The sequence below is a fragment of the Petromyzon marinus genome, chromosome 6 (genome assembly GCF_048934315.1).
Source record: "Petromyzon marinus isolate PM22_M1 ecotype Great Lakes invasive population chromosome 6, UKy_Petmar_22M1.pri1.0, whole genome shotgun sequence".
Taxonomy (NCBI): Eukaryota; Metazoa; Chordata; class Hyperoartia; order Petromyzontiformes; family Petromyzontidae; genus Petromyzon; species Petromyzon marinus.
Genome location: NC_133672.1, coordinates 1,196,686 through 1,222,030, shown reverse-complemented (window position 1 = coordinate 1,222,030; position 25,345 = coordinate 1,196,686). Strand labels below are relative to the sequence as shown.

The following is a 25,345-nucleotide window of genomic DNA, read 5'->3' as shown; positions in this document are numbered from 1 at the left end:
CTCTGTGGGGAGGAACAACGTCAAGTGGGAGCCAGTGGTGGACCCCCGGAAGGTGCTGATGCCACCACTGCACATCAAATTGGGCCTTATGAAACTATTTGTCAGAGCTGTAGATAAGGAGTCGGCAGCCATCAAGTACCTTCAAGACTTCTTCCTTAAGCTGTCTGAGGTAAAGGTCAAAGCGGGTGTCTTCGTCAGACCACAGATATAGAAGATCCTGGAGTGCAATGAATTCCCCAAGAAGCTCACTAGTAAGGAGAAAGCGGCTTGGAACAGCTTTGTCGCAGTGGTTCGTGGTTTCCTGGGCAATCACAAGGTCGAAAACTATGTGGAGCTGGTTGAGACTCTGGTGAAGAACTACGGCACAATGAGCTGTCAGATGTCCCTCAAAGTCCATATCCTTAATGCTCATCTTGATAAATTCAAGGAGAACATGGGAGCGTACTCGGAGGAGCAAGGCGAGCGCTTCCACCACTATATACTGGACTTTGAACGCCACTACCAAGGACAGTATAATGAGAACATGATGGGAGACTACATTTGGGGGCTGATTCGTGAAAGTGATTTACAGTCTACTCACTCATTTACAACTACTCACTTCTAAATATTTTGTAGTTATTTTTTTATTACTTTAGTATAAATACATGCTAAATTTTAATTCATGTTGTTTTTTTCTGACTTTATGTGAACGAATAGACACAAATTCGCCCGTTTTCTCATTGAAAATAGGTAAAATTAAAAATATCACTGTCCTGTTCACAAAAGCAAAGTTTGTGGGGAATAATAGCCATTTTCTGTACTTTTTAGGCATAAGCAATTAGGAAATAACATTTACTACCCAAGAACAATTGTGTTACATCGTGTTATTTATTTGCATTTCTGCAATTGGTTGACAGATCCCAGCAGTGAAGATGCTCCCTGCCACACACACTCTGAAGAAGATCGCTGGGTTCATTATTTCACGAAGCTCACGGTCCACCCTACATCGCATCCACTGCACAAACCATGCCAGATGCGGACACCTGATGCACAAATGGAAAATTTTAAACTGTCCGGTGTGTGACTGCGGTCATCCAGAACAGAACTGTCCAACGTGTAACGACGCAATTCCCGATCCACAAATACGAAGAAGACATCGCGGCTGTGACGGCGATGACGACGATGTCGATACACTTCCACTCCGCTGCTCCCGACGCGGTGACCTGGGCTTGATCACCTGGATGTGAGATCGAAGTCGTTGCTCTGCATCGACATCAGCAGCCGTGCGACAGAAGAAGGATACCAAGGGTGTGGATACAGAAACAAATGGAAGACCCTAAATCGTGACGACCCAATGAATCTCAAGGGGAGCGATTGGTTGTCCTGTCAGCCTCGCAGTACACGTGCCATTGAGCTGCGATACAGTACTTAGATTTACGGCAAATGCACCCTTGTATGTTCAGGCTTCATATTTTAAAACACATTCTCACCCAACTTGTTTTTGTTGTGAGATGACCACATCCCAGACACTGCACTTTGCTGTCGAGGTGTCAAAGACAGAACAAATACAAAAAAACCATTCCCACGAGCACACTTCTGCTGACGTGCACCAATTTTAATTCCCCAAAGTGCAAACGACCATGCATCCAGTTAACAGTTACAAACTTGCTGTATCAGATGAAATCCGAGTTGGTATTTAACGAGGCAAGGCTTCCCGTGGCGAGCCGCTCATCGTTACTGCCAGCAACTCCTTCCAAAGTGCAAATTGTATCGAGGCGTGTACACACGTTTGTTGTCCAGCGTTTAAGCCATTTATTTGACTTCACTTGAGAACGACTTAAAGTTGAACAATGTTGTCTTATAGTACAAGATGTGATGGCGCGGATATAGTGACCGGCACGACGATGCGGATAACGGGGGGCGTCACTCACGCGGTGTTGTTGCAGTGGTGAGCTTAGAAGGAATAGGACGGGACAATGGTGTGGTCACCTGCAGTTAGTTGCTGTTGGGCATAATTAGCAATTAAAGGACCGTTCCATCCCCAAACCCTCTGCGACAACACCGCAGTACATTATGGCCAGAACCTGCCCTCACGTTATGACTTACTAGTCACTGATCGTTTATTGGTTGCAAAGAAAACGATGTTTTTTTTTCATTCATACCACCACTTCACCCTGAAGCCCAATAGATGAAGACTATTTGTTTTTTTTTTAATGTGATGTGGTAAAGAAGAAAATATATGATACCAGTTATGGGAAATTTCTGGGAGCACCAGGTGCTCTTCGGCGCTGTCAATGCATCTTGGGGGAAACGGAGCCACTGAAATGACCCAGCCACCTCCTCCCTACTGCTGCTCACAAGGTGTTCAAGTGTTTACGCTGCCTCAGACCCACGTGTTCTCTTGTTACACTACAGTGGGGGTAACATTTTGGCTTCATGAATTGGTATTTTATCGAAGAGCGCAGTAGAAGTTTAACAAAGAAAACTAAAAGTGATACACTGAGATATTCCAGAGATGTAATAAAAAGACATCCGTTGCACCTTGCAAGGGTAAAACAGCTTGCACAATATTGCTGTGAGCTTGTGTGCGTGGTAGCACTGGAGTGGCTTGCATATTATGCCGAGGGATTTAGCAAATTTCACCGAATGCATGGTAAACGACGTGCAGACAGTGCAAAATAAAGTTGATTATTTTGCAGAGGTTAAGGTATTAAAAAAAACACATTCCTTAATGTTTTACCATGACATCGCACACACACACACTGCCTTCGATGGCCTGTCAATCCGAACAAGCCACACGTTCCACTCAAGGTAAATAAAATAAGTTACTTTCATTGTTTAAACATTTTACAAAATATACACTTACAAAAGACTCTATACAGAGCAAAAAAAAAACAAATACTGTTTTTATACATTTTAAAGTGAAACTAATATTTTTTTTTCATTTTTAGATTTTTTTTATCTACCCCCCCCCCCTCCCCAACCCCTTAACCCCCACACATCGAGGCCTTTGCTTTGTGTGCCAAACGCCTGGGGTAGTAACACAGGGGGGCTGTGGTGGTCAGGGGGGCCACCGTCTGTCTTCTTGCAGGCAGTGAGCGCCAGATGCCTGCAGCGACACGGATCACTAAAACAGTTGCTGCCACCCCGTGGCGTAAAAAGTCATCGCGTGACGTTCGAGACCGCACCGACCGCGGAAGAGAGCGGCTCCAACACGCGAAGACCGCGTACACCCCCCCCCCCCCCCCACCGTTCCGTGCCATGCCGTCAAACCAACACGCACGGCAGCTCACGTCATCCAAGTTTTCAATGCGGGACGACTCTGAGAGCTGGCCCGTGTTCGTGTGCGCGCGTGTTTGGCTTTCTAATTACCGGATTTATATTCCTGCTTTCGGGAGTTACTAAACGTTGGTACGTGGCGGTGCGCCGGCTGGAATGAATCCGAGGTCTCCCGCGACATCCCGTCGTCGCCGCACCGCTCGATTCCGTCAGGTCTCCGTCAATCCCCGCGACGGGCGGAGAGGCCTGACCGGGGGTGCGGGGGGTGGGTGGCACGGCGCACGCCGCGTGGAGAGCGAGGGCGGCGTTCGCGGAGAGGCGTCGCGACCGCGGGTGCCGGTGGAGCGGCGCGGGACGACGGCGCTAACGGTTGAGGTGCAGGCGGATGGGGTTCCGCACAAACTTCATCTGCCGCGCCGGCAGCGGGGACACGAACTCCGGGAGCTCGTTGCTCGCAAGCTGCTGGTGGGAAGGAGGAGGAACGGTCGTGGGGTCGTCACATTCCGCTTGCTTTCTCTTTCTATGAACCACTCCGTGGATGAGCGCACTTGCGAAAGCAAATATTCGAATAGAGCAAGATGCTTTCAGTTCCATTCATTAGGTGTAGCCCTGTGAGCCATGAGGCTCTTGACTCGGGTGCAACTGCAACAAACCAAACATGAACAAAGAACATCTTTCGAACGTTCGATTAAAACATTGTTAATGGTTAAGAGATTACCATCTGTGTACTATAGGGAGTGTGAACATGCTGCATCCGAATAGATTCCAGAGCGTGAAGAACCTCTAAAACATAAAAGGTGAAGACAATTTAAACATTTCTGTATCCATAATACACTATAAAAATGCACACCGAGTTTTAATCGATGACTGATTTTGCATCCTGTCTTGTAGATCGAGGGCTCTCACCAATAACATCTGGCAGCCCGGCGGTATTTCTAATCAGTCATCAGGCTTGCTGAAAATGCTCTAAAGGTTGAAATCGGTCGAGAATTTGTTTAAACAAATTCACGTATTTATATAACCTAAAACATTTACAAAAAAGTATGTCCTCTCTTTTGTTCTGTATATAGTAGTTTGTAAGTGTATATTTTGTTTAAACACATTCTTCTGTTTAATATTGGTCTGGAAATCCCACAGGTAGATGGGCTTAACATATATTTATATATATTTTTACGTTGAAAACAGTATTATGATGCATCTCCCATAATCATCCATAGTGAAAATTTACTTCTCTATACATTGCACAATGGAGTGGGGTGCTATGTTTATTTAACACGTTCATACACTCTTCCCTTCTACGTATATTGCTTGCAAGCATACAATTAGGAGAAGCAATAATATTGTTTAATAAAGTCCAAAAAGTATGGGGGGAAGATGGTCTAGAAATCACTTTTTAAATACCAAAAACTCAGCGCAGTGGCACATGGCGAGTTTAAAACACGGTCAAGGTGGTGGTGGTGGTGGCATTGCTGCACTGCGACATTCACGAACCTCGCATCGCATGGCCTTCGTGGCAGGAGACGATGGCGGGGTCACCTCCTTGCCTGGGCTTTTCTGAAATATAAAGTGCAAAGTTTTTACGTTCAGCACGCGTGATAAAAAGCCGTTGGCTTTGACTAATAAAGATTAAAAGCTGCACAACTTGTTCTGGGTAAGAGCCCACAACCTTATTATGGCGCGTATAAAACATCTTGCACTTTTGTTTAACTGGCGATAAAGTACAGGGTTTTCCTGCGACGGCTGCAGGTGAAGTGTACTCCGCAATTAACTGCGTGCGTGCCCGTGTCGTCTATACGTCACAGACGATATGCGATTCCACTTGTACATCGAGTAAGGCCACGAAGCATGACCATGGAAACCCTCGTGATCAACACTGGAAATGAGCTCTCAGTTGGGGAGACAGCGTGGTGGTTGATATCGAGGTGTGCTCAGTGAGAGATACAATACCAAGTCAATCGCATGCAAGTTATCCAATACATGACTGCTGTGTCAGGGGAACATGAGGCCGACATTTAACACATGTGCTCCGAACATTGGAAAAAAAACACGAGCTGGCAATGAGCCATGGTGGCGAGATGTTAACTACCTCCCCTGGTATGCCGGAGGTCGTGGGTTCGATCCGGACCCTAATGGCTGCTGTATATTTGGAGTATCTCTCTCCCCGTGGTCGTGTGGATTTTTCTCTCGGTGCTCCGGTTTTTCCCTCCACATTTAGAAACATGTGTTTAGAGTATTTGACTGCTATAAATTTCCACGTGATAAGGCACTTTGTTCAGTTATCATGTGGCCAGGTCACGTCTGAAAAATAACTATATATAGCTCAGTGGGCCTTACCTGGTAAAATAACAAAAAGGAATTTTTGTAAAAAAAATGTGACACTTTACGTGCTGCCAAGGAACCTTGTAGTTATTATAAATAAACTTGGGCGCATGTGCGATTGCGAAAGTGGAAGGGTATTAATAGCGGGGAATCTCCGCGCGCGAGGGGGCGGCCGCTCCCGTGAGAGCCAATTTGTCACCGCCGCAGTGATTGTGCAACACGCGGCATCGCGATTGCGCGCTCATCTCAACACAAACCGTGAGCCAGGATCGAACATTGCATGGCAGAGCCTCGGCGGAAAAATCGACGTCTGACAAAGTGACACCTATTTCATCGGGGGAACGATGGAGTCAAGGTCACGACGAGATGTTCGCAAACCTTCCGGCCGTGCGGAACGCTCTTTTTCAAGGGCGCCGTGCCCAGCCGAACTTGACGTGCCGCGCCGCATTCACCCCAACCCCCCACTCCCAAAGCTACCGCGCCCAGCCCCCTGCGACCGTCCAGGCGTGAGGTGAACCTGCGGGGGGGGGTCCTGCTGCTTGGGCCTCTTGGGGGGGCTCTGGGGCTCGCCCTCGGGCACGGCGCTGCACGGCCGCTTTAGCAGGGAGCTCGTGCTGGCGATAGACGCGAGCGCCGACGGCGGCGAGCGGCTCGCCCGGTCCGGGGAGGCGGCGGCCGAGCCGGGCCGCCCTTGGCGCTCGGTGGGGGGCTCTGGCAGGGACCCCGCGAGGGGCGAGCTGCGCCCGGACGCAGTCGCGGGGGGCCCCTCGTGCAGCGCTGCCACCGCCGATCCGGCGCATGGGAAGTCTGACGGGGGGGGGGGGGTTTGGGGGCACAGTGCAAACAGCGGCGATGCGGGGGGGGGGGGCAGCTCCATGGAATCCGTCGCGTCACCGTTCTCTCGCGAGGGGGGCTCTCGTACAGGACTGCTCGTACAGGACTGCTCGTGCAGGACTGCTCGTGCAGGACTGCTCGTACAGGACTGCTCGTACAGGACTGCTCGTACAGGACTGCTCGTACAGGACTGCTCGTACAGGACTGCTCGTACAGCTGTTTGAAAATAACAATGATGCCTACCGTTTGTATTTTGGAAATGTTTAGAAAAATCCTTCAGGTGTTATCGCCTCTTTGTATAAACTCTCCGTACCGAGGTCTCTACTGTTGTAAGAGGTGTCGCACAATGGCTATCGCAAGGGTACATTCCCATACATATTGGCCATCGAAAAGGATTCTTGAGAAATATTCTCAGATCGTTGGGATATTTTCACTCGAGATCTTTTCTTTTCGAATCGCCCGTCAAAGTTTGGTCATCAGCCTAACAATAGAAAGGTAAGATTCAAAACAAAGGTAACATTTTAATTATGGTGTCTGGACTTTGTTTTGAAATAAACTAAGGCATGCATGAGCTATAAATATTGATGATGAAATGTAAAATACATTCTACAAAATTTAATCCAGCCAGATAGCTGAGTAAAAGTCTGAGTAGCTCAGCAGAAGAGTCAGCCCATCATCTCTCCGGGGTTATAAAACGAGTACCACTTTGTGGGGAAGTCAGTGGTTGTTCTCTGGATATGTCACCTCCCCCCAGCAATGTGGTATTTCAACCACCAGCACACATGTCTGCGAACATGTGATTAGCACCTCATTAATACTCATTTGAGAAATAACTCCCTGCGACGTTTAATCGCAAGGCACAATAGGCGCGTGGCGCAAGGCGAGTTGGAGTGCCGAGCGGGCGGCTCACCCTCGGTGTCGGCGCACTGCGGCGACGTCGCGTCTGCCTGCGGGAGGCCGGCGGGCCGCTGCTGGGCGCCTTTGACCGACGCGCGGCGCTCCTTGTCGGCACGGCGGAGCTGCTTCGAGACGGACTTGGGCACTCCACGCGCGCCCTCGCTCAAACCCTACACACGGCCAGCACCGGCAGCACCCAGAAAGCGGAGCCAGTCGGCAGCTGCTCTCCTCTCTCCACCTCCGGTCGCTGTGTGGCGTCTGGAACGGCGATTGTTCCCTTTGCTTCCTGTGCCCGTGGCTCCCTCCCGCTGCGGGCGTCTGAACACCCATGCCGTGTTTGTAAGCAGGCAGGAGGAATTTTGTTCAAAGCAGGCAGGAGGAATTTTGTTCAACCGCACGACAGAAATTAACATTGAATCGATCGGCCCGTGGGAATTTTAGTTAACGTGTACCTGTTTCACAGTTCACCAAGGCTTCGCATCTTTCTTCGAGCCGAGTGCTAACTTACCGCTACCTCTCCTCTGTCTGCCTATGCGTGAACACGCGCAACCGCTGCGTCGTAAACCTCACGAGCGCTCGCAGCAGCCGACGCGGCCCGGTACGGGAATGCCAGCCGCACCTCCTTCTGCAGGATGTGCGTGGGGAGGAAGGGGCACAGCTGCTTCCTCTTGAGGTGAGCAGCTTCGATCTTCATGTCCCCCTTGGACACGTTCATGGTCGCCGCCTGCTTGTACACTGAGACGCGCGCGGCACGCGACGCGTGGCTCCTTTGACGCGACGCGGGGCCCGAGCACGACGGGACAAGGTGTGGCCCTTTGCATGAAATGCCTCGCAAGGAGACAACCCACGCAGAATAAACGATGCAATTTGGAGATACACTCCATGCCATGGGTCCCGGTGGAATTAATATCGGTTCCCTCCACCGTGCATTCCCACCTCCTTAGTTATGCCCCGGGGTGAGAGTTGCAGGTTAGGCGCTAGGTTGGTTGTTATAAATGTACAGATTTCGTATGAACGACAAGATTTGAAATTGGTATCGAAATTATTTTAGTTGAAAACGCATGTATAGACTTGTGTGCAAAGATAATTTTTCGTGACAAAAACAAATGGCGTAAATACAGAACAGGCACCAACACTTCTGAGAATTGGCTTCTGGGAAAATGGATTTAATTCATGGGAGAAGAGGGGAACGTGGATTCTGTCACCGAGCTGCACGCACTGAGTTGAAGCTTCGCTACCGAGATAATTTTTTTTTTAAAGCACCGCCGAGTGCTCTCCAGTGACATTGTTAAAACGAAACATTTTTTTTATTTTAGCAGGTAAGGCCACCTGAGCTATATAGCACTATTTCAGAACCGACCTGGCCACAAATGATAGCCCAATGAAGTAGCTTATCACGTGGAAATTTATAGAAACCGAATATTCTAAACGCACGTTGATTCTAAATGAGGGGAAAACCGGAGCATCCGGAGAAAAATCCATGCCACCACAGGCAGAGAGACACGCAAAATCCAAATATACAGGCATCAGGATCGAACCCACGACCTCCTGTAAAAAAAAAAGAGCATGGCACAATGGCGCGAATATTTAATCCTCCAGCGTAGGGCTGTCAAGCATCATCAGAATGGGGCAGACGAGCGCCGCAACGGAGAGAAGCCGCGGCGGTGCGGCTGTGCGACCAACCAGTGTCCATGAAGCTGTGGATGTCCTGCGTCAGGTCCACGCTGATATTGGGCGAGCTCTCGCTCTTCTTGAACACGATCCCGATGAACCAGCGCTGCACATGGTCGCCACCCCTGTGGGTCACGGGAAACATTTATAGTGTTATCCACTGCTGGATGAAGAGGCATCCCCCGCGCAATTTTTTTAAATGAGAAATCAAACGAGAAGCACTGGATTGCGACATCATTATTGCTTTTTTTTATTCAAATGTTTACCGTAAGACCCAAAGAATATGTTTAAGTAACGTTACAGAGATGACATTGGGAAGGGATACGTGTGGGAAATGATGCAGATCACGGTGCTAGGCTTGGCCTTCCGCTTGCCTGAATAAATGTTCTGCAAAAATAAGGGCAGTAATCTCATGATGAAGTACAACCATTTGGGTTTTATGGAGTAAAAAAAAAGTCCCTGTGCAGAGAGGGGAGTAAAACTAATAAATCATGGCCGGATTTAAATCAAGCGGAGGGCAATTGTGATTGTAATGGAGGATATTATTTAATCGTAACGATTACATTCCAGTGTAATGGTCCCCAAACAGGAGATCTAAATCAGGCCACGCACGAACCTGTGCTCTCGCCCAAGGCTACTCTCCGGCTAGGAAACGTCGCGTCAACTCCCGCGTTTCACTCTCCGGCTCATCGCGGCATGCCCAGCCCTTCGCTGGCTCCTTGGGGGGGCACTTGTGGTGTCTCAGCTCTGCAAGTCGATATTATATTCATTGTGGGGAGATCACTCCTCTCCCACAGTGGCGAATACTGCACTTGGGACTTGTAATTGTCGCAAAATTCTGATTGCCAGATCTGGTAACGATGCCTGAGTGAGAGAGCTTATTTGACCAGGTAGGATTTGTCGCTGACGTGGGCCATGTACCACCGAGCTGGTGAGCCTTGCATCTCGCCTGGAACGCCCTGCACTCAGACTGGCAACGTCACCTCTGCCGGTTCAAGTACGAAAGATCGATTTACGATTGTACACAGATCACCTTTTCACCATTTAGTATTTTCCCAAAATTCGACCCTCATTGCACTCTAGGCAGAATGAGACAAATATTCCATTTGCAATGCGTGCAGAGCAGCGCCTCTGATGGAACGGTCCCGTGGAAGGAGATGTCGCACCATAAACTTGACAATATTTTTTTATTAATCTCTCATCCACACCGAGGGGCAACCCCCTTCGAGTCCTGCTAAAGAGCTGAATACTGGGTGCTTCAAAAAAGACGTTAACACTTATATGGGACTATCGTTTTTAATGGAAAAGAACGGATACTACACTAACATGATAACAAATATTCTTGGTTCTTTCGGTAAAGTCACGACCCGACTTCACCGAAAGAACCGAGAATATGAATCCCTGCAGTCACGAAAGCTTTAAATGATAACAAATGTGATGTTAATAGCGTCAAAAATAAAAGTCTCCACTTGTTCGCCATCATTGTCAACACGTGGCCTGGAATCTTCTCCAAGTGGTCTTCAGAGCCCAGAGGCAGCAGCACATTTCTTGTGGTATCGTTGCAAATTCTCAGAAGTGTTAAAAACATTTTTAAGCATGCTGTATTTACCGGAATTAACGAAATTTCTTTCGTTAAAAACTAAATTGATTTATGGGGGTTTTTTTTGTGTAGCAATTTCTGAATGGACTTTTAAAAACTGATAAAAAAAAATCTCACCATACTTGAGAACTGTTTAAATCACCAAACCCTGGATTCAAACCCAGGATCTCGGCAGTGCGAGCTTGGCGCGGACCTCCAAAGCAGCCGCACGCCACCACGCGAGCACAAACGCAAGGACGGCACTCACGCTTCGTTCTTGACGGGGTCGGGGAAGGCCTTGGGATTGATGTGAACGAGCGAGATGAAGTCGTTCCTCTCCAGGTTGGCCAACAGGATGCGGATTTTTGACTCGACGAGGCCGACCCTGGGGTCAACGGCAAGCGAGGAGCGCGGCGATCGTGTAAAACGACGGCGAGCTCGGCGATCGTGTTCAACGTGCCCCCCGGCCGTAGCGCGGACCGCGAACGTTCTCGAGACGTCGGAAGGCGTATCCCGGTACGACGAGAGGTCATATGAGGCACAACGTGAAATTGTTCGCGACGGTGAATGTTTTGCCGAATTAATTGTGCGCCCGCGACGTAAACGATGCAATCGCCTCTCTTCGGATACAATAACCGATGTGGCGGGCGTTGTGGGACCGCACGGCACGTCGCCACTGTCGGATGATGAGAAATGGATTCCGTTCGTGTATATTTATTCATTTGTTTTAAATCAGGCGGTGAGAATTCAAGAGACCAGGATGGGAATCTCATTTGCAAGGGTGACGACCCGGGTCACGACAATGACTTGGGCTAAACAAAGTCAAGTCACGGCAATGAACAAGAGAAATCAGAACTCAAAAAACAATGCTAAATCAAAGCCAAACATTAAATATTCCCTGCAGCGCAAATTTACTCGGGGATGGATTGACAGCGGCACCCCATGTATTTACCATTCCAAGTGCTGTTTTTGTTTTGCAGCATGCGAGGTGAGCACGATGAAATGTCTACAAGAGCAAAACAAAAACACAGACGATGGAGAGGCAATCAGAGATCGCACATGCCACCGAAACGACGACTGGAGATGGAAAAGCAACCCGCTCACATTTCAACGGATGCGCGCCGTCGCTTTCTTACTTGTATTTCTGGAAAAAGTTGGGGATTTCGAACAGCTTATCCCACCCTGCTTGTCCTAGAAGGATTTGGTGAGTGACCACCAAGCCTGGCCCACACAAGAGAGTCGGTCTCAGTGCAACGACACGCAGTGACACACACACACAATCCCTCCAGTGACACACACACACACCCCTCCAGTGACACACGCACACACACACACACACCCCTCCAGTGACACACGCACACACACACACACCCCTCCAGTGACACACGCACACACATACACACCCCTCCAGTGACACACGCACACACACACACCCCTCCAGTGACACCCGCACACAACTCCTCCAGTGACACACACACACACCCCTCCAGTGACACACACACCCCTCCAGTGACACACACACACACCCCTCCAGTGACACACACACCCCTCCAGTGACACACACACACACACCCCTCCAGTGACACACACACAACCCCTCCAGTGACACACACACACAACCCCTCCAGTGACACATGCACAGCCAGCACCAGTCAAGGCCATCTTTTGTCTCTCCAATGAGAATGTTCACATTATCCCAGGTTCTCACTTTTAGAGGAGGTTTAGGCCAGGTTCTAATTGTAATACTATAATATGTTTATCCAGCAGAGCCTCAATGATTCCCAAGATTCTCGTTCAGGAGGGCCCAGCACGGGAAGTTTGGCAAACTCTCCTTTTCGTGCGTGCTAGTAAACTGGGTTGCCTTGACAAGTCCCACACCTACGATCCAAACAGATAGGTTCACCATCACACTGCTTTGCTGCTCTCCCCTGGTCACATTGCAGTCAGTTTTTCCATCGACACGATCAATCAACCCCAGTGGCCGCAGATGCTGGAGAAAAGACGCCGTGCACTACCGCCACTACCGCCGCCGCCGCCCTCCGCACCGAGAGCTCGACTTGCTAACCACACACGGCGCCCTGCGTAACGACCTTCCCGCAACGCCGCGGTGACGATGGCGCGGGAGGAGACGGTGACGTTGTAAGTGGAATTCTGCTGGGGGTACGACGGCGTGATGATTGGCATCAGGTGGCAGCGGTCCGTGGGGTTCACCTGGGGGGGGGGGGAGGGGATCGGGGGGGACGCGGCGACACGGTTCGGGTGGCGGCCACGGCAAGCCGGCGGCCGGCCCTCGATCGCTCGGGCCCCCCGGCCCCCGCGAGCCGGGGGGCGGTGGGCGGGCCCGGCCCCCTCGGACCGTCCGCCGGCTCCGGCGTTCACGTGCAGGCCACGCCGCAAAGCATCTCTCGATCCGGACTCGGCAGCGACGTCGCCTCAACGCGTCCAATGTATTAAACTGGATGTATATAAAATATATTAAACATATAAAACATACATGTACCCGGCACAAAAATACATTTCGGCCGGTCCAAAGAAGATTTCTACTTTTTGTCAACGTGCCCGCCACGGGAAGGGCGGCACTCGCTGCCCCGAGGCTGCCCCGGGGCTGCCCCCGGGGGCAGCGGCGCTCGGCTCCCTCTGCCGCCCCCTGGCGCCGACTCGGGGGAGGCGCAGCCGCCCTCCGCTCCTCCCCGGGCACGCACGGCGTTCATAAAGCACGCACCCAAGTGACTGCTTTGCGAGCAAAATACACATTCTACATTGCTGCACATCTGTACCAACGCCATAAGCACTGTTGTGATTCACACTAGATTGGCAAGATTATGGGTTTATAATCATTTAGGGGTTGTTTTGTCACACAGCTGATGAGACTCAAAGTCGAAAACTGGTCCAGGATGTGCCTGTTTAAACGAGTTTACGCCGAAACACGTTGTATCAGACGGCTCAGAGGCTGGTGGATCTAAACGCGATTTCGTTTCGCGTGGTTCGTATGCTACTTTATTAACTTCATATTCAAATCGGGACGCGGTGCGAGGGGGTTTCCACGCGGCCGCGCGTCACACGGCCGCGAGGTCGCTGCAGTGCACAGGGGACGCGGGGGGGGGGCCCTGCGGTGCGGAGCGGCGGCGCTCACCCGGGGGTCCCACACCGGCAGGTTGAGTCGGCTGAACTCTGGCTGCTTCAGCAGAACGGGTTTCGGCCACTCCCTGAGAACCGACACGACAACGAATCAACAACGCGACGTCTCTCCCCCGCTTTTGAGGCCTCTACAAATACCCAACGACCGGTGCTGCCAACCGGTCGTGAGTAGCGCAAACACACGCTCGACGGAATCAGCCGGTGTGGAGGAGCCTGATGGACTGGTGCGTTGCCAGATCGCGAGGGATGGCGCAGGCTCGGGGAGCCCTTCATCCAGCAGCGGACAGATTATAGCCGAGGACGATGACGACAACGAATTGAAGCTGAAACCGTGACCTAAAACAGAGCGGTGCCGAGCGAACGGCGCCGTCGCGGAGAGGGGTGTGGGTGGCGCACCACTGGGAGAAGACAAGGAAGAACTTGTGTAGGAGCGTGGACGCCGCGGCACAGGGGTAGAGCTGGCAGATCCGGGCCACGAGCATGGACCACGAGACACCGCCAAGGAAGCCCAGGATGTTCGAATACAGGCCGTGGTCTGCACGGGCACACAGACCGCGACCCCTCACGGACACACGCTGCCACGCGGCGCCGACGCACGCCGCGACGTGTCACGGCAGCGGCTGCTGAGCGCGCAGGGGGTGCGACCGATATTAGGAAGCCACTGGAGCTATGCGCTTTTAAGTCATCGCGATTGAAAACTAAGTTCTTTATAACTTGCTTTAGAACATTTAACTGGCGACTCAAAATACCCTTCAAATTATATCCGAGTTACTGGCCGGGGAAGGACACCCATGTGATCCGGTGGCTGACCAATACACGGCGACCGTTAACGAGGCAACCCTTTGAATTGGCACGACATCAAGAGGGCGTTAGCCTAAGATGAATCCTCGCGGTCGACAAGTATGGCTTATAGCAAAAGAAGAAGAAGATCGGACAATAACTAAAACCTCTGATTTGTCTCCACGCAAAAGAGGAAGTGCGCTCCCTGGTGGCTGATGGGATGTGTAAAAAACACCCACTCTTGTTTTTTTGTGTAGAGACAAATGTGGGAAGGAGGTGTATTGAACAGCAACCACGCGAGTCGAGAGAGAAGATTAATGCGGAGGCGACTGGCCGCCGGTGAGCGCGTGAGCCGATTTGAATCGGAGAGTGCCAGCATCACCGATCGTCCCGTCCGCTCGACGTGGATTTCTCTCACCGGCGCAACGGTGAGGAAGGAATTAGGTGCTCTACTCCAGATGGTGGCAAGATGTTACCACCTTGCCTGGTATACAGGAGGTCGTGGGTTTGATCCCGACACAGACGCCTGTATATTTTGGAGTTTGCTTGCTCTCCCCGTGGGCGCGTGGATTTTTCTCCGGCTTCTCTGGTTTTTTCCTCCAAATTTAGAATCAACGTCGCGCATTTCGAGTATTTGGCTGCGATACATTTCCACATGGCAAGCCACTTAATAGGGCTATCATTTGTGGCCAGGTCGCTTCTGATAAAGAGCTACGTAGCTCAGCAGGCCTTACCTGGTAATATAAAAATAGTAAATTTTTATTTAAAGCTTTCGTGACTGCAGGGATTCCATATTCTTGGTTCTTATTGTTTCCCTTCTACGTGACTTTACCGAAAGAACCAAGAAAATAAAAATAGTACAGTTTAGATTTAGACGTGACAGCAGCAGGACTCCAGCTTAGGCCGAGCAGAGTCGGGGGCGCCCCCGGCGCGACTTACGCTTCGCCCACAGCTTGACGGCGTGCAGGGCGAGGCGGAACGTTTCCACGTTGGGCACCAGGTGCAGGATCTCGTCCGTCACGCGGCAACCTACGCACGCATTTCCACGTTTCCACAGCCGCTCGGGGCGGGGCCCACAATCACGGCTCTCGCCACGCTCGCCGAGATTCATCATCATCGTCGTCGTCGTCGTCGGGAAGGAGTGGGGGAGTGGCGTTGCAGTGGTTGGCGCGCTTCGCTATGCAGCTGGACACCTGAGTTGGGTTTCTGGCCACGGCGAACATCAGCGGCACGCGGGGGACACCCGAGCGGTACCGCCGCCCGCCACGCCCCCCCCCACCTCCTTAACAACGCACACGGCCCAGTGTGAAGTATGGTCAAACAACTCTCATAACCGACTCGGCATTGGGGGAGGCCTCCATCCAGCAGTGGATTGACAGAGGGATGTACATTTATTTTATTATGTTATTTGTGGGGAAGACCGAGCAAAGTGATGTCATTCATGAAGCTGTGCAGGGGTGGTAAAGTTGTCCGCTACAGAAAGAGTTGCCTCCCCTTCTTCTTTTCAGACCCCAATGCAAGGACGACCCCACCGCGCGGCCACGCTTGCATGGCCCTGCCGTGAAAATTATTGGTACGTTCGCATGAATGACTGAGTGAAACGCCGAATGAATTGCGAATTAAACGGCAGGGGAGGCCAAGCTCTCACCGTTGAGGCTCCGGATGCAGCGAATGTCGAGGTTTCTCAGGATGTTGTCGTTTCGCAAGTCAAGTTTCTTGGGAATGCTCTGCATGTTCAGTCTCGCGAAGAGGAGGTCGATCTGCACAACGAAAGGCCGAAGTCACGCAGTCACGCAGTGAAGCGTCGCGATAACGCCCCTTGTGCGTGGAAACGTTCGCGTCGTTTTAGACCACTGAACGGTCAACATTTTAGAATAAAGACAACATTATCGTATTGTTGACAATATGACACCACGGTGGCGAGATGTTAACTCCCTCGCCTGGGGTATACAGGAGGTCGTGGGTTTGATCCCGACCATGACGCCTGCATAGATTTGGAGTCTTCACGTCTCTCTCCTCGTGCTGGTGTGGATTTTTCTCCGGGTCCTCTGGTTTTCCCTCCACATTTGAAATCAATGTCATGCGTTTAGAGTATTTGGCGGATATACATTTCTATATAAGCCACTTCTTTGAGCTATCATTTGTGGCTGGGTCGTTTCTGAAAAAGAGCTACATAGCTCAGCGGACCTTACCTGGTAAAGTAAAAAAACAAGTTTATTTTTAGTTTAGTATGCCATGACATTGTAATGTTATTTGCATAATATATTTTTTATTTATTTTAATCATTTTAATTCTAAAAATAACTTTGGAATTTAATGGAAATAACGGAAATCCAACTAATTTGGGCTAACTGGTGCTCCCTGCCCAACAAGCTCGGTCTGACATAGTAGATGTATCGCAGCTGTAATTCATGGAGGTTTAAGGAGGAACGGGGAGTTACAAACACTGGGGTGCCTTTGCGTGCCAAAGACAAAGATCTCCCCGTATAGCCTTAAACAGACTGTAGAAGCAAGTGCTGTTCGCGAGCGCCTATCAAGGCTGGCACGGCACACAAGGGGGTGCCACAAAGACAGACACGCGCTCACCTCAATGCCATCAAACTTAAATCTGATGAGAGGCACAAAGGCATCTTCCACCGCCTGCAAAAGACAACAACCTACATCAGAATACATCGCGAATGTCCATATGCACGCGCGGGAGAGACTGCCAATATATGGAGGCAACAGAAATCCAGAATTAGTTTTTCTATCAAAAGCAAACGCAGGAAAGGAGGAGTGTGCCCCCTCCATTTGACTAGCGGCCCATGCTGGCCTACAACTCCACTGTTTCCAGCCCCCAGCGCTCAGCACTTGCACGATTGAAACGCCACTTTCTTTAAGTCCAATAACTAATATTATTCACTCACGATATATATAAATACACATATAGCGACATGCAGACACAGACAGAGATGCCACGTATATAATTCTAATTTTATTTAAAACGGGCAGGGGGGGTGGGGGAATGTGATCCATCAGTGAGCCCAAGACTGGAGCAGCACAAGAATGGCCGCTAAGCCCGGCAGTCCGCAGGCCGAGCCACCCTCCGGCGCCGTCTCACCCAGGGTGTTGACACACGTGTTGCAGCAAGTATTGCTTTTAGGCTGAGCCAACCTAGGAGAGACCCGAGACACAATTGTATAATAATTGACTTATTTATCCAGGAAAGCCACAACGAGCCGTGGGAGTCGTTTTCAGGAGGACCCTGCCGCTGCCACGTTGGGCTTTTATTTGAAGATGTTTCAGCCAGTGGACGGCGCCGAGTGTTTAGTATACACGTGTGGGAGGAAACCAGAGCCTGGGGAAAACCAAAGAGCACGAGTGGGCAATGAGGGGGCAACACTCGATCTCCGTACAGATTAAAACCGATGGCGATTAGTCCGCTCGCTGCCTTCCTCCTGGCGAGTCAGGGTATGGTACCTCGACGTCCAACATTTATGCGATTCACCAACCCTCGCTGCCTCCGCAGTGCTGGCTAACGGGCCATGTGCGTAGCCACCGGCGCCCGGTTCGACGGCTCGGGACTCAATCCAGACGGCCGAGATCATCGCGTGAGCCACCGCACCGCCGACGGAGCGCGACGTGAGGAGAGGCGCGTTACCCGTATGCTCGTCACTCCATTCGTCTCCTTCAGCAGCTCGCAGAAGGAAGTGAAGAAGTCGGTTCGATCGACGTGCTGCGGAGCGACGCACAGCGCGTCGATATCTGCGTCTGCAGACGGTACGAGGGACGCTCAGAGAGAGGCACGCGGGGAACGGAGCGACTCGGGGAACGGAGCAACGCGATGAACGGAGCGACGCGATGGTGGAGCGTGCGATAGGGGAGCGTGCGACGCGATGGTGGAGCACACGACAGGCCACGGTGTGGAAACGCCGCCGCCTCAAGCTCCGCTTTGGTTCCGCACATCGACAGACGACTCCGAGTCCACCGGTCGTTACTTACGAACGCGGACTCTTTAGCCACACACACAGACCCTCCCCGGTTTAGCGTGATGTAGCGTGGGGCAAGGGTCGCTCGCATTCACCAAGGAAGGTACCACGGGACGATTACAATGGGCGGCACGTGGGTCACAAGGACGACCAAATTAAACAATAGAGGACTACTTATTTATAGCGGATTAAGAGAGCTTCATGGCACAATTTGTCCAAACTTCTATTACATACCTAAGTAATTGAAACCTAAATGCACGTGTGTGTGCAACTGCGGCTACCAACTCCTAACCACGGACCACACAAACTTCGCACGCCCCCCAAATGTAAATTCCAGGGCAGTGGATGGGTGGGTCTGCACTTCCCCAACTCTCAGACAGAGCAATGGATTGGCTAGATCACTTACGACTGAACATCCCGAAAGGGGGATTTAACAGCGACATCTACTTTTGCCTGCGCTGGGCATCGTGGCTTTTCGGGCAGGGCACCGCAACATCTCGCGCTCTCACGAGATCCTGGGGAGGGCCCCGTGTGACGCTTGCCTTTATTGTGGACGCCCAGCCGGAACGAGCCGAAAGTACAGATCTTTGCGGAAATGTTCTCAATGATGCTCGGCGAGAGATCCTGTGGAACACGGAACAGGGACGCGGCAAATGAAAACAACGGAAACTGAAACTGTGGTCGAGCACTTTGAATAACAACAACAACACCTCCACCGCCCCGTCCACACCAAACTGGACACTGTCCCACGTGACAGAGACAGCACCCCACCCTGTGAATGGTGGTGAGGCCACGGGAGCTCTGCGACTAGACCACAGCAGGGGACTGGAGAGGGGTTTGGCGATGAACAAAGACAAAGATCCCCCTCATAGCTTTAACAGACTGTTGGGGCAAGTGCTGTCAGCGAGCATCTATGAAGGCCGGCACGGCACACGAGGGGGTGGGTGGCCAGCACCACGCCCGGTCGCCTTTGTCTCCCCAGTGGCGCTGTTTGCACACCCCTCCAGGTACTCATTTGAGACCGAGTCGACTTAGGGGAGGCCCAGGACCGATTCAGATAATCATCACCGGTGTTGGCCATGAGCAGGAATCGAACTTGGGTCACCAGGTTCGTAGCGCAGCGCGCTAATCTGCTGCACCACCACTCCCCACAAACACGTGATGGACAAACGGGCTGCGACTTCGAGTGGAGGCCCATTTCTGTAGTCACGCACATTGAGCGAGAGCCGACACCACCACCACCACCGTACCTTGGCTTCAGCGAAGTCTCGGACCCACCGGTTCACCATGTGGTTCAGCTTGCCCAAGACGGCCAGCCTAAACATTGAGAAGCCATCACAACAAAAAGAAGAAGCTGCTCACAAACAGGCTGACGCAGCAACATTGTACCCCCCGGTCCTGTCACGAACACAGCACTTATCCCATTGCAAAGGTTAAAAAAAAATGACCCGGAACTTTTATCCAAATAAAAATAACTTTCTTGTCGTCCTGCATTACTTTCTACCCCACAGCATGCGTCTGCAATTGCCTATGATCTTATTGATCCGGTGTGACAAGCTTGCATTAGCATAAATACAAATGAAAGCTGCTTCAGTGATTTCATCAGGCATTGAGGAGTTTGTCGAGATTTTCGAATGTTTGGCAGCCATGGCTGGCATGCGTTTGACGTTTTCTTTAATCTAAATCCTCCCGTTGAAAGATTGAGCAAAAAGAAAAAAAGTCCCCTGAAAAAGATTACAAAAACAAGTGGTGAAAAGACCTCTCAAAGGCAAAACCGAGATTAAAACAAATTCTTCAACCTGCAAACCAACGAGATGTTTGCCAACGAAATACTAATTCCATCACAATCGTTGTGATGGAATTAATGGCGGCATTACAAATGGATGCGGCGGCGGTGATTGTGGGTGCGTTAATAACGAGGCAGAAACAAAAACAATTAAATCTATCACGACAACGCGTACAGCCTTGGATTTCCTATGATCTATCATTTCATACGATCCATCGACCGGGATTAATACTTGCAGAAGGCAAAAATAATCGGTGACCAATGGCAATCGAGAAGCTTTACACGAAGTAGGGGCTTACGCGACCAATGTCATCCATAAGAGGGGTTGTGGTTAGATCGCGCAAATATACAAATGTGTCGTTAAACCCGCCACCACCCAACATGGCCAATTAGTAAGGTTTGTCACGTAAAGACAATATGCCAATTCGTTATTAGTATAGCGCACCTGGCTGTCAAATCTGGCTGTCGCCTAATGATGCTAGCTGTAATTACTGATGAAATGTCGTACTCGAATTGTAAATGCGGTGGGTGTACTCCGGTGTGCTGTACTCGTAACAAATTGGCACGTTTTGTTTACGTGACAACCTTTACTAATTGGCTGTGTCGAGTGGTGGCGGGTTTAACGACACAGAAGCTTGGCGTTTACTTCACACACCAGGGGGAGGCAATGACGATGAGGAGGAGGAGAGTGAATGTCATGACATGCACGCTTGTTGATGGCTAATGCCAAACCGAATTAGCCCAGCGACCAAATCGCTCAAACTTTATGGAGAATTGTGCAACGGGGAGCGACATCGCTGGCCAGCGTGCACAGGGCGGAGCCAAATCGTGAAGATGGCTGCATATATTTTTCTGCAGATTATTAACTGCGCTCGTGCTGATAATCTCATTAAAACGCTGTCTCTCCATGATTAAAATATTTGGGCGAGACGATTTTTTTTCTTCCCTATAATTTATCCAAATGTTATTTTTATTAAATCTATCAATGTTAAAAAAAAAATTTTGAAGTGCACGTTAAAAGGAAAAAAAAAACCTCGCCATAATTTAAGCGGCGAGCGTCACAAATGAGTCTAACGGTGGTTCATTACGATCGCGCCAGAGCGATCAGCGCGTCGGAGAGACAGGCACGCGCGCACGTGCCTCGTAATGGATCGAATAAAGTGTTGCTTTAAAACAGTTTTCACTTTAATTACGAGTCACTTGAACATCGAGAGTGGAAGATGAAGTTCTTTTAACGAGCTCATCAACCAAGTTCGATTCCAGCCACTGTGCATGGCAGTCACCGAACTCCACACGCAGCCATATCGCAGCAGGTCTCTTCTGCCACGGAAACTACAGTCGGTAAACAAGCCAATTATCCATTGCAATACGCATTATGAAAGCTCTGAATGTCGCGACTATGTTTATAATGCACTACCGTGTTACAATTCTGCCCTAGAGATCAGATCGCGGAAGATAAACTGGGTTCAGCCTGGAGAATACTCAGATTGGAAGCCATCATGCACCTCACGTTGCTGTAGGCTGCAGGTTATGCGGTTGACAGCAGAAGGCAGTACAGAAAAATCCACTGTCGTGCAGTATCTTGTACATCCCACATCGATGCTCCACGCGTTCGGCGAAACCCACACCGACCAGCGCGGTGAAGCATGGACAAATAACCGCCACGAGTTACGCGGGGGGCGCGGGATGCCCTCATTTAGGAGCGGATTGATAAAAGGGCCGTTGTACGCATGAAGAACGCGGTGGCGGAGACGGTGGCGGTCACGGTGGCGGTGAGTGGTAGTGTATCAGTTCGTGCGCTGCCCTCCGAATCCGGCGACCCGAGTTCGATTCCCGTTCACGGCCAACACCAGTGACGATAATCTGAACCGGTCCTGGGCCTCCTCCAGGTCGACTCGGCTTCAATTGCCACGAGGGAGACAAAGGCGGCTAGGCGTGGTTCTGTCCACCCACCCCCTCGTGTCCCGTCCCAGCCTTCAGTAGGTGCTCGCTAACAGCACTTGCCCCTACAGCCTGTTCAGGCTACACGGGGGATCTTTGTCTTTGGTTGCAACTGTGGTGGCGGTGGTGACAGGGGGTGACAGTGGCGGAGGGAGGGAGGGTCACGACGCGAACCTTTGCTCCAGTTCCACGACTTCCTCGAACACCTGCAGCTGCTGCATGACCTCCTGCAGGAGATCGCTGGAGCGAAGCTCCTCCTCGGTGGGCGTGGCGAGGCTGATGGGCGACGTGATGCCCAGGTGGATTTGCCACAAGTGCGGCTGCGACTGACCGCTCCCGTACCTGCACAGGTGATGCAGCACGGAATGTTGACCATCATAACAATGCTGATGGCACACAGCTCTGCGTTGCTACTGACCCGTTGAACACCACCTCAGTGTCCCACTCTCACACCCCCTGCCTTGATCTGGTCTCCTCTTGAATGACTTCTAACTTACTCCACCTACTACACACCGCGCTCTAGATTAATGTTGCCAAGACAACATTCATCTGCTCAAAAGTCCACTCTTCTCAGTAGACTCCGGCGACGCAGGAAGGAAAGTATTTATCCACCAGTGGATAGACGAGATTTGAACACGTGTCCAGTCTCTTAAGGCGAGAGCCACGCACGCAACAGCATGATACTTCAATGATACTTATTTATCCAGGAAGCTCACGCAGTTCCATCCAACTCATTCGTGTCCGTACAAGTGGGAGGAAACCGAAGCACCGGGAGAAAACCCACACGCGCGAGGGGGTAACGCTAAATCCCGTACAGACGGAAACGGATGGCGATCAGTCCACACTTTTGTGTAATGCGAGCCAGGGTGTGGCACCTCGACGACCATCGGAAGGGAGTTTGACAACAACGCCTCTGTACGATCCACAGCGCTCGCCACGTGCATAGCCACCACCACCCCCCGCCCCGCTCACACATTGTACATTGCGTGGCCTAACAGAGCACTGTGTTTGTATACTCTGTACATAGACAACAAATAAATATGCGACGTGTGTGTGCCATGTGGTTGTTGCCTAACCCGCAGCAACAGAGGGCCGAGGACGGACGCTCACAACAACGGACGGAGTGCCGGGCTGATAAAAACGCAGTAAGTTGGCACAGTGGGGGCACACGTGGTTCCTTTATCGACCAGTCGTCTCAGTCAATCCATGGCACCTGGGTCTGTCCCGCGACTCCCTGCCAGTGATGAGCCTTCGACAACTACACGTGGGCTCAAAGTGCATTTTTTATGCTTAATTTATTTCGCACCGGACGTAGCCAAGCGTGGTACAAACCCTGTGGTGGCGTCACCGCCGCTGAGTGGGGAAACGGCGGGCATTGCCTACCTATGGGCGAACAAAGCAGCCACAAAAGAGTTGTAAATAAATCCGTGGCTCTTACCAAGTTGTCATTGATGTGGTTTCACTTTTTTTTTAAACACGTTTTTTTGCGCTGCAAACAACAACACTCTGGGTATAATGTTCACCCGAATAGAGCACCTGAAGACGGAAGCTTGTGTTGCCTCCGAAACGTCGTGATTTAATTGTTTTATTTTATTTTATCTACGTGACTTTACCGAATAAAACCAAACAGGAAGAGCACCTCGAGTTAGCACGGTTGGCTACGTACGGCGCGAAAAAAGTTCAACATACATACCCTGGTAAACAGACACACGGGAACCCAGGAGTCGATCCAACATCTCACTCTGTGCGTGCCATTCATGCGGACGCGCAGCACCGGCAACACTTAATTGTGAGTGTATAAACATTATACGCATTACACACAGACACGCATTCAAGGCACGAAGGTGAATCACAGAGAGAGGCGCGCCTCTGCCGGTGCGAGTTGTGTTCCCGAGAGCGCGTGCGGACTCGGGGAAGCCCAAAGTATCGCTTGCGCGGACCACTCACTTCGCCATTCGCGCTTCGGCCAGAAAACAGCACCGACAACCACTCTCCCTCTCGTTCTGTCCCTGCGGGAAGAGCCGATGCTGAGCTCTGAGAGCGAGAAGCCGTGACTTCTCGTCGTGAAGAAGTCACGCGCGCTGGGATCTTTTTGTCCCAAGCCAATATAGACGCCACGACGTCAAATAGGAAACGTCTTAGGGGGGTCTAGGGATGCGGGGGGGGGGGTTGAATGGAGAGGGGGTCGGTGGAGGAATATGTGGAGGGCAGTGTCGAAGGTGGAGTGCTGAGAGGATGGAGGTCGAGGTGAGTGGGTGCGAATGAATCTGGGTGGTTCGGCGAGTCAGTGATAGAGGTTGGACCTCTGTTCATGCGCAACAGCGCAACGCAGCAGTGCCACGCCGCGCTGAACAGCGGTAAACACAGCCTGGCCCACGCGCCCCCAGACGTTAGCATCGAATTGTTGCGAGTCTCTGTGAAGCGAGGGCTGGCGCACACCCCGCACCGCCGCGCACGCGTGGAAGGGGGTGGAATCGCTCGGCTTCCACCATCCCACGGTGATCTCCGCATTCTTAGAAACACTGCTGCTCGGCTTGTTCCGAATCGGCATTACCAGCGCGAGGCACTAGTGTACAAGGTACGCCGATCGATCATAATCCTGCATCGTTGTTCCCGACATTCCTAGAATCCCTAAGAACAAACAGGTTAAGGGCAATATGAGCACCGCTTCTCGTGATACCTGAAGGGCGGTGTTCACAGGCTCACGCGCGCAGCACCAGCAACGTGCCATGGCATTCATACAAACACTGTCACGCCGACGGTGTGCGCACGCCTGGCGAAGCACGTGCACGTGTAACTTTAGCAGATCACTCACTTCGGCATGTGAGCAGCGGTCAAAACACACAAAGTCTCTGACTCTCTCTCTCTCGCGCGCTCTTCCAGCGGCGGCGGGACACAGCTGGTGATCTCGGGGCGCGAGAAGTCGCGTGCGGGATGGGACGCGGTGGAGTTTTGTGCGAAGTTGCCTTCAATCCATCGCCGATATACGCCTCGCTGACGTCACAGGGATGGCCACGGCGCTGCGAGGTGGGGGGGATGGAAGTTCTCCGGGTCTCGGGTCGAGGCCTGGCGGGAGAGCGGTTCGCGGATGGAGGTTGGGGCGATGAGTGAATGGAGAAGCTGGTTTGGTGAGTGATTGTGGGTGAGGGTGAGTGTGGGTGTGGCTTGGTGGGTG

General features: G+C 51.4%; 1 protein-coding gene across 3 annotated transcripts; it reads right to left on the bottom strand.

Moving 5' to 3' along the window:
• Nucleotides 1-1,767: 1,767 nt before the first annotated feature.
• PAPOLG (poly(A) polymerase gamma) lies at nucleotides 1,768-25,345 on the bottom strand. 3 transcript variants are annotated; one of them, XM_032948467.2, is made up of 20 exons: nucleotides 24,986-25,345; nucleotides 22,345-22,512; nucleotides 19,694-19,760; nucleotides 18,986-19,067; nucleotides 18,116-18,225; nucleotides 17,062-17,115; nucleotides 16,125-16,236; nucleotides 15,416-15,505; nucleotides 14,093-14,231; nucleotides 13,692-13,764; nucleotides 12,649-12,769; nucleotides 11,695-11,779; nucleotides 11,511-11,564; nucleotides 10,827-10,943; nucleotides 8,992-9,104; nucleotides 7,928-8,043; nucleotides 7,322-7,478; nucleotides 6,095-6,384; nucleotides 4,750-4,812; nucleotides 1,768-3,720 (listed from the first exon to the last, which is right to left on the bottom strand). In XM_032948467.2, the coding sequence occupies exons 1-20, from the start codon at nucleotides 24,991-24,993 to the stop codon at nucleotides 3,622-3,624; spliced, it is 2,118 nt and encodes a 705-aa protein (XP_032804358.2). In that variant the 5' UTR covers nucleotides 24,994-25,345; the 3' UTR covers nucleotides 1,768-3,621. The 3 variants fall into 3 exon arrangements, with proteins under 3 accessions (XP_032804358.2, XP_032804359.2, XP_075919503.1); XM_032948468.2 differs by having other exon boundaries at nucleotides 1,768-3,717; nucleotides 24,986-25,344; XM_076063388.1 differs by lacking the exon at nucleotides 24,986-25,345 and adding an exon at nucleotides 24,118-24,505.

Coding starts and splice junctions, on each gene's coding strand:
- PAPOLG (XM_032948467.2), bottom strand. Junction 17,116..18,115: donor ATGGAGTGACGAGCATACGG/GTAACGCGCCTC, acceptor TGTCTTTTGCAG/GCGGTGGAAGATGCCTTTGT. Junction 4,813..6,094: donor AGCAGGACCCCCCCCCGCAG/GTTCACCTCACG, acceptor TTTATATTTCAG/AAAAGCCCAGGCAAGGAGGT.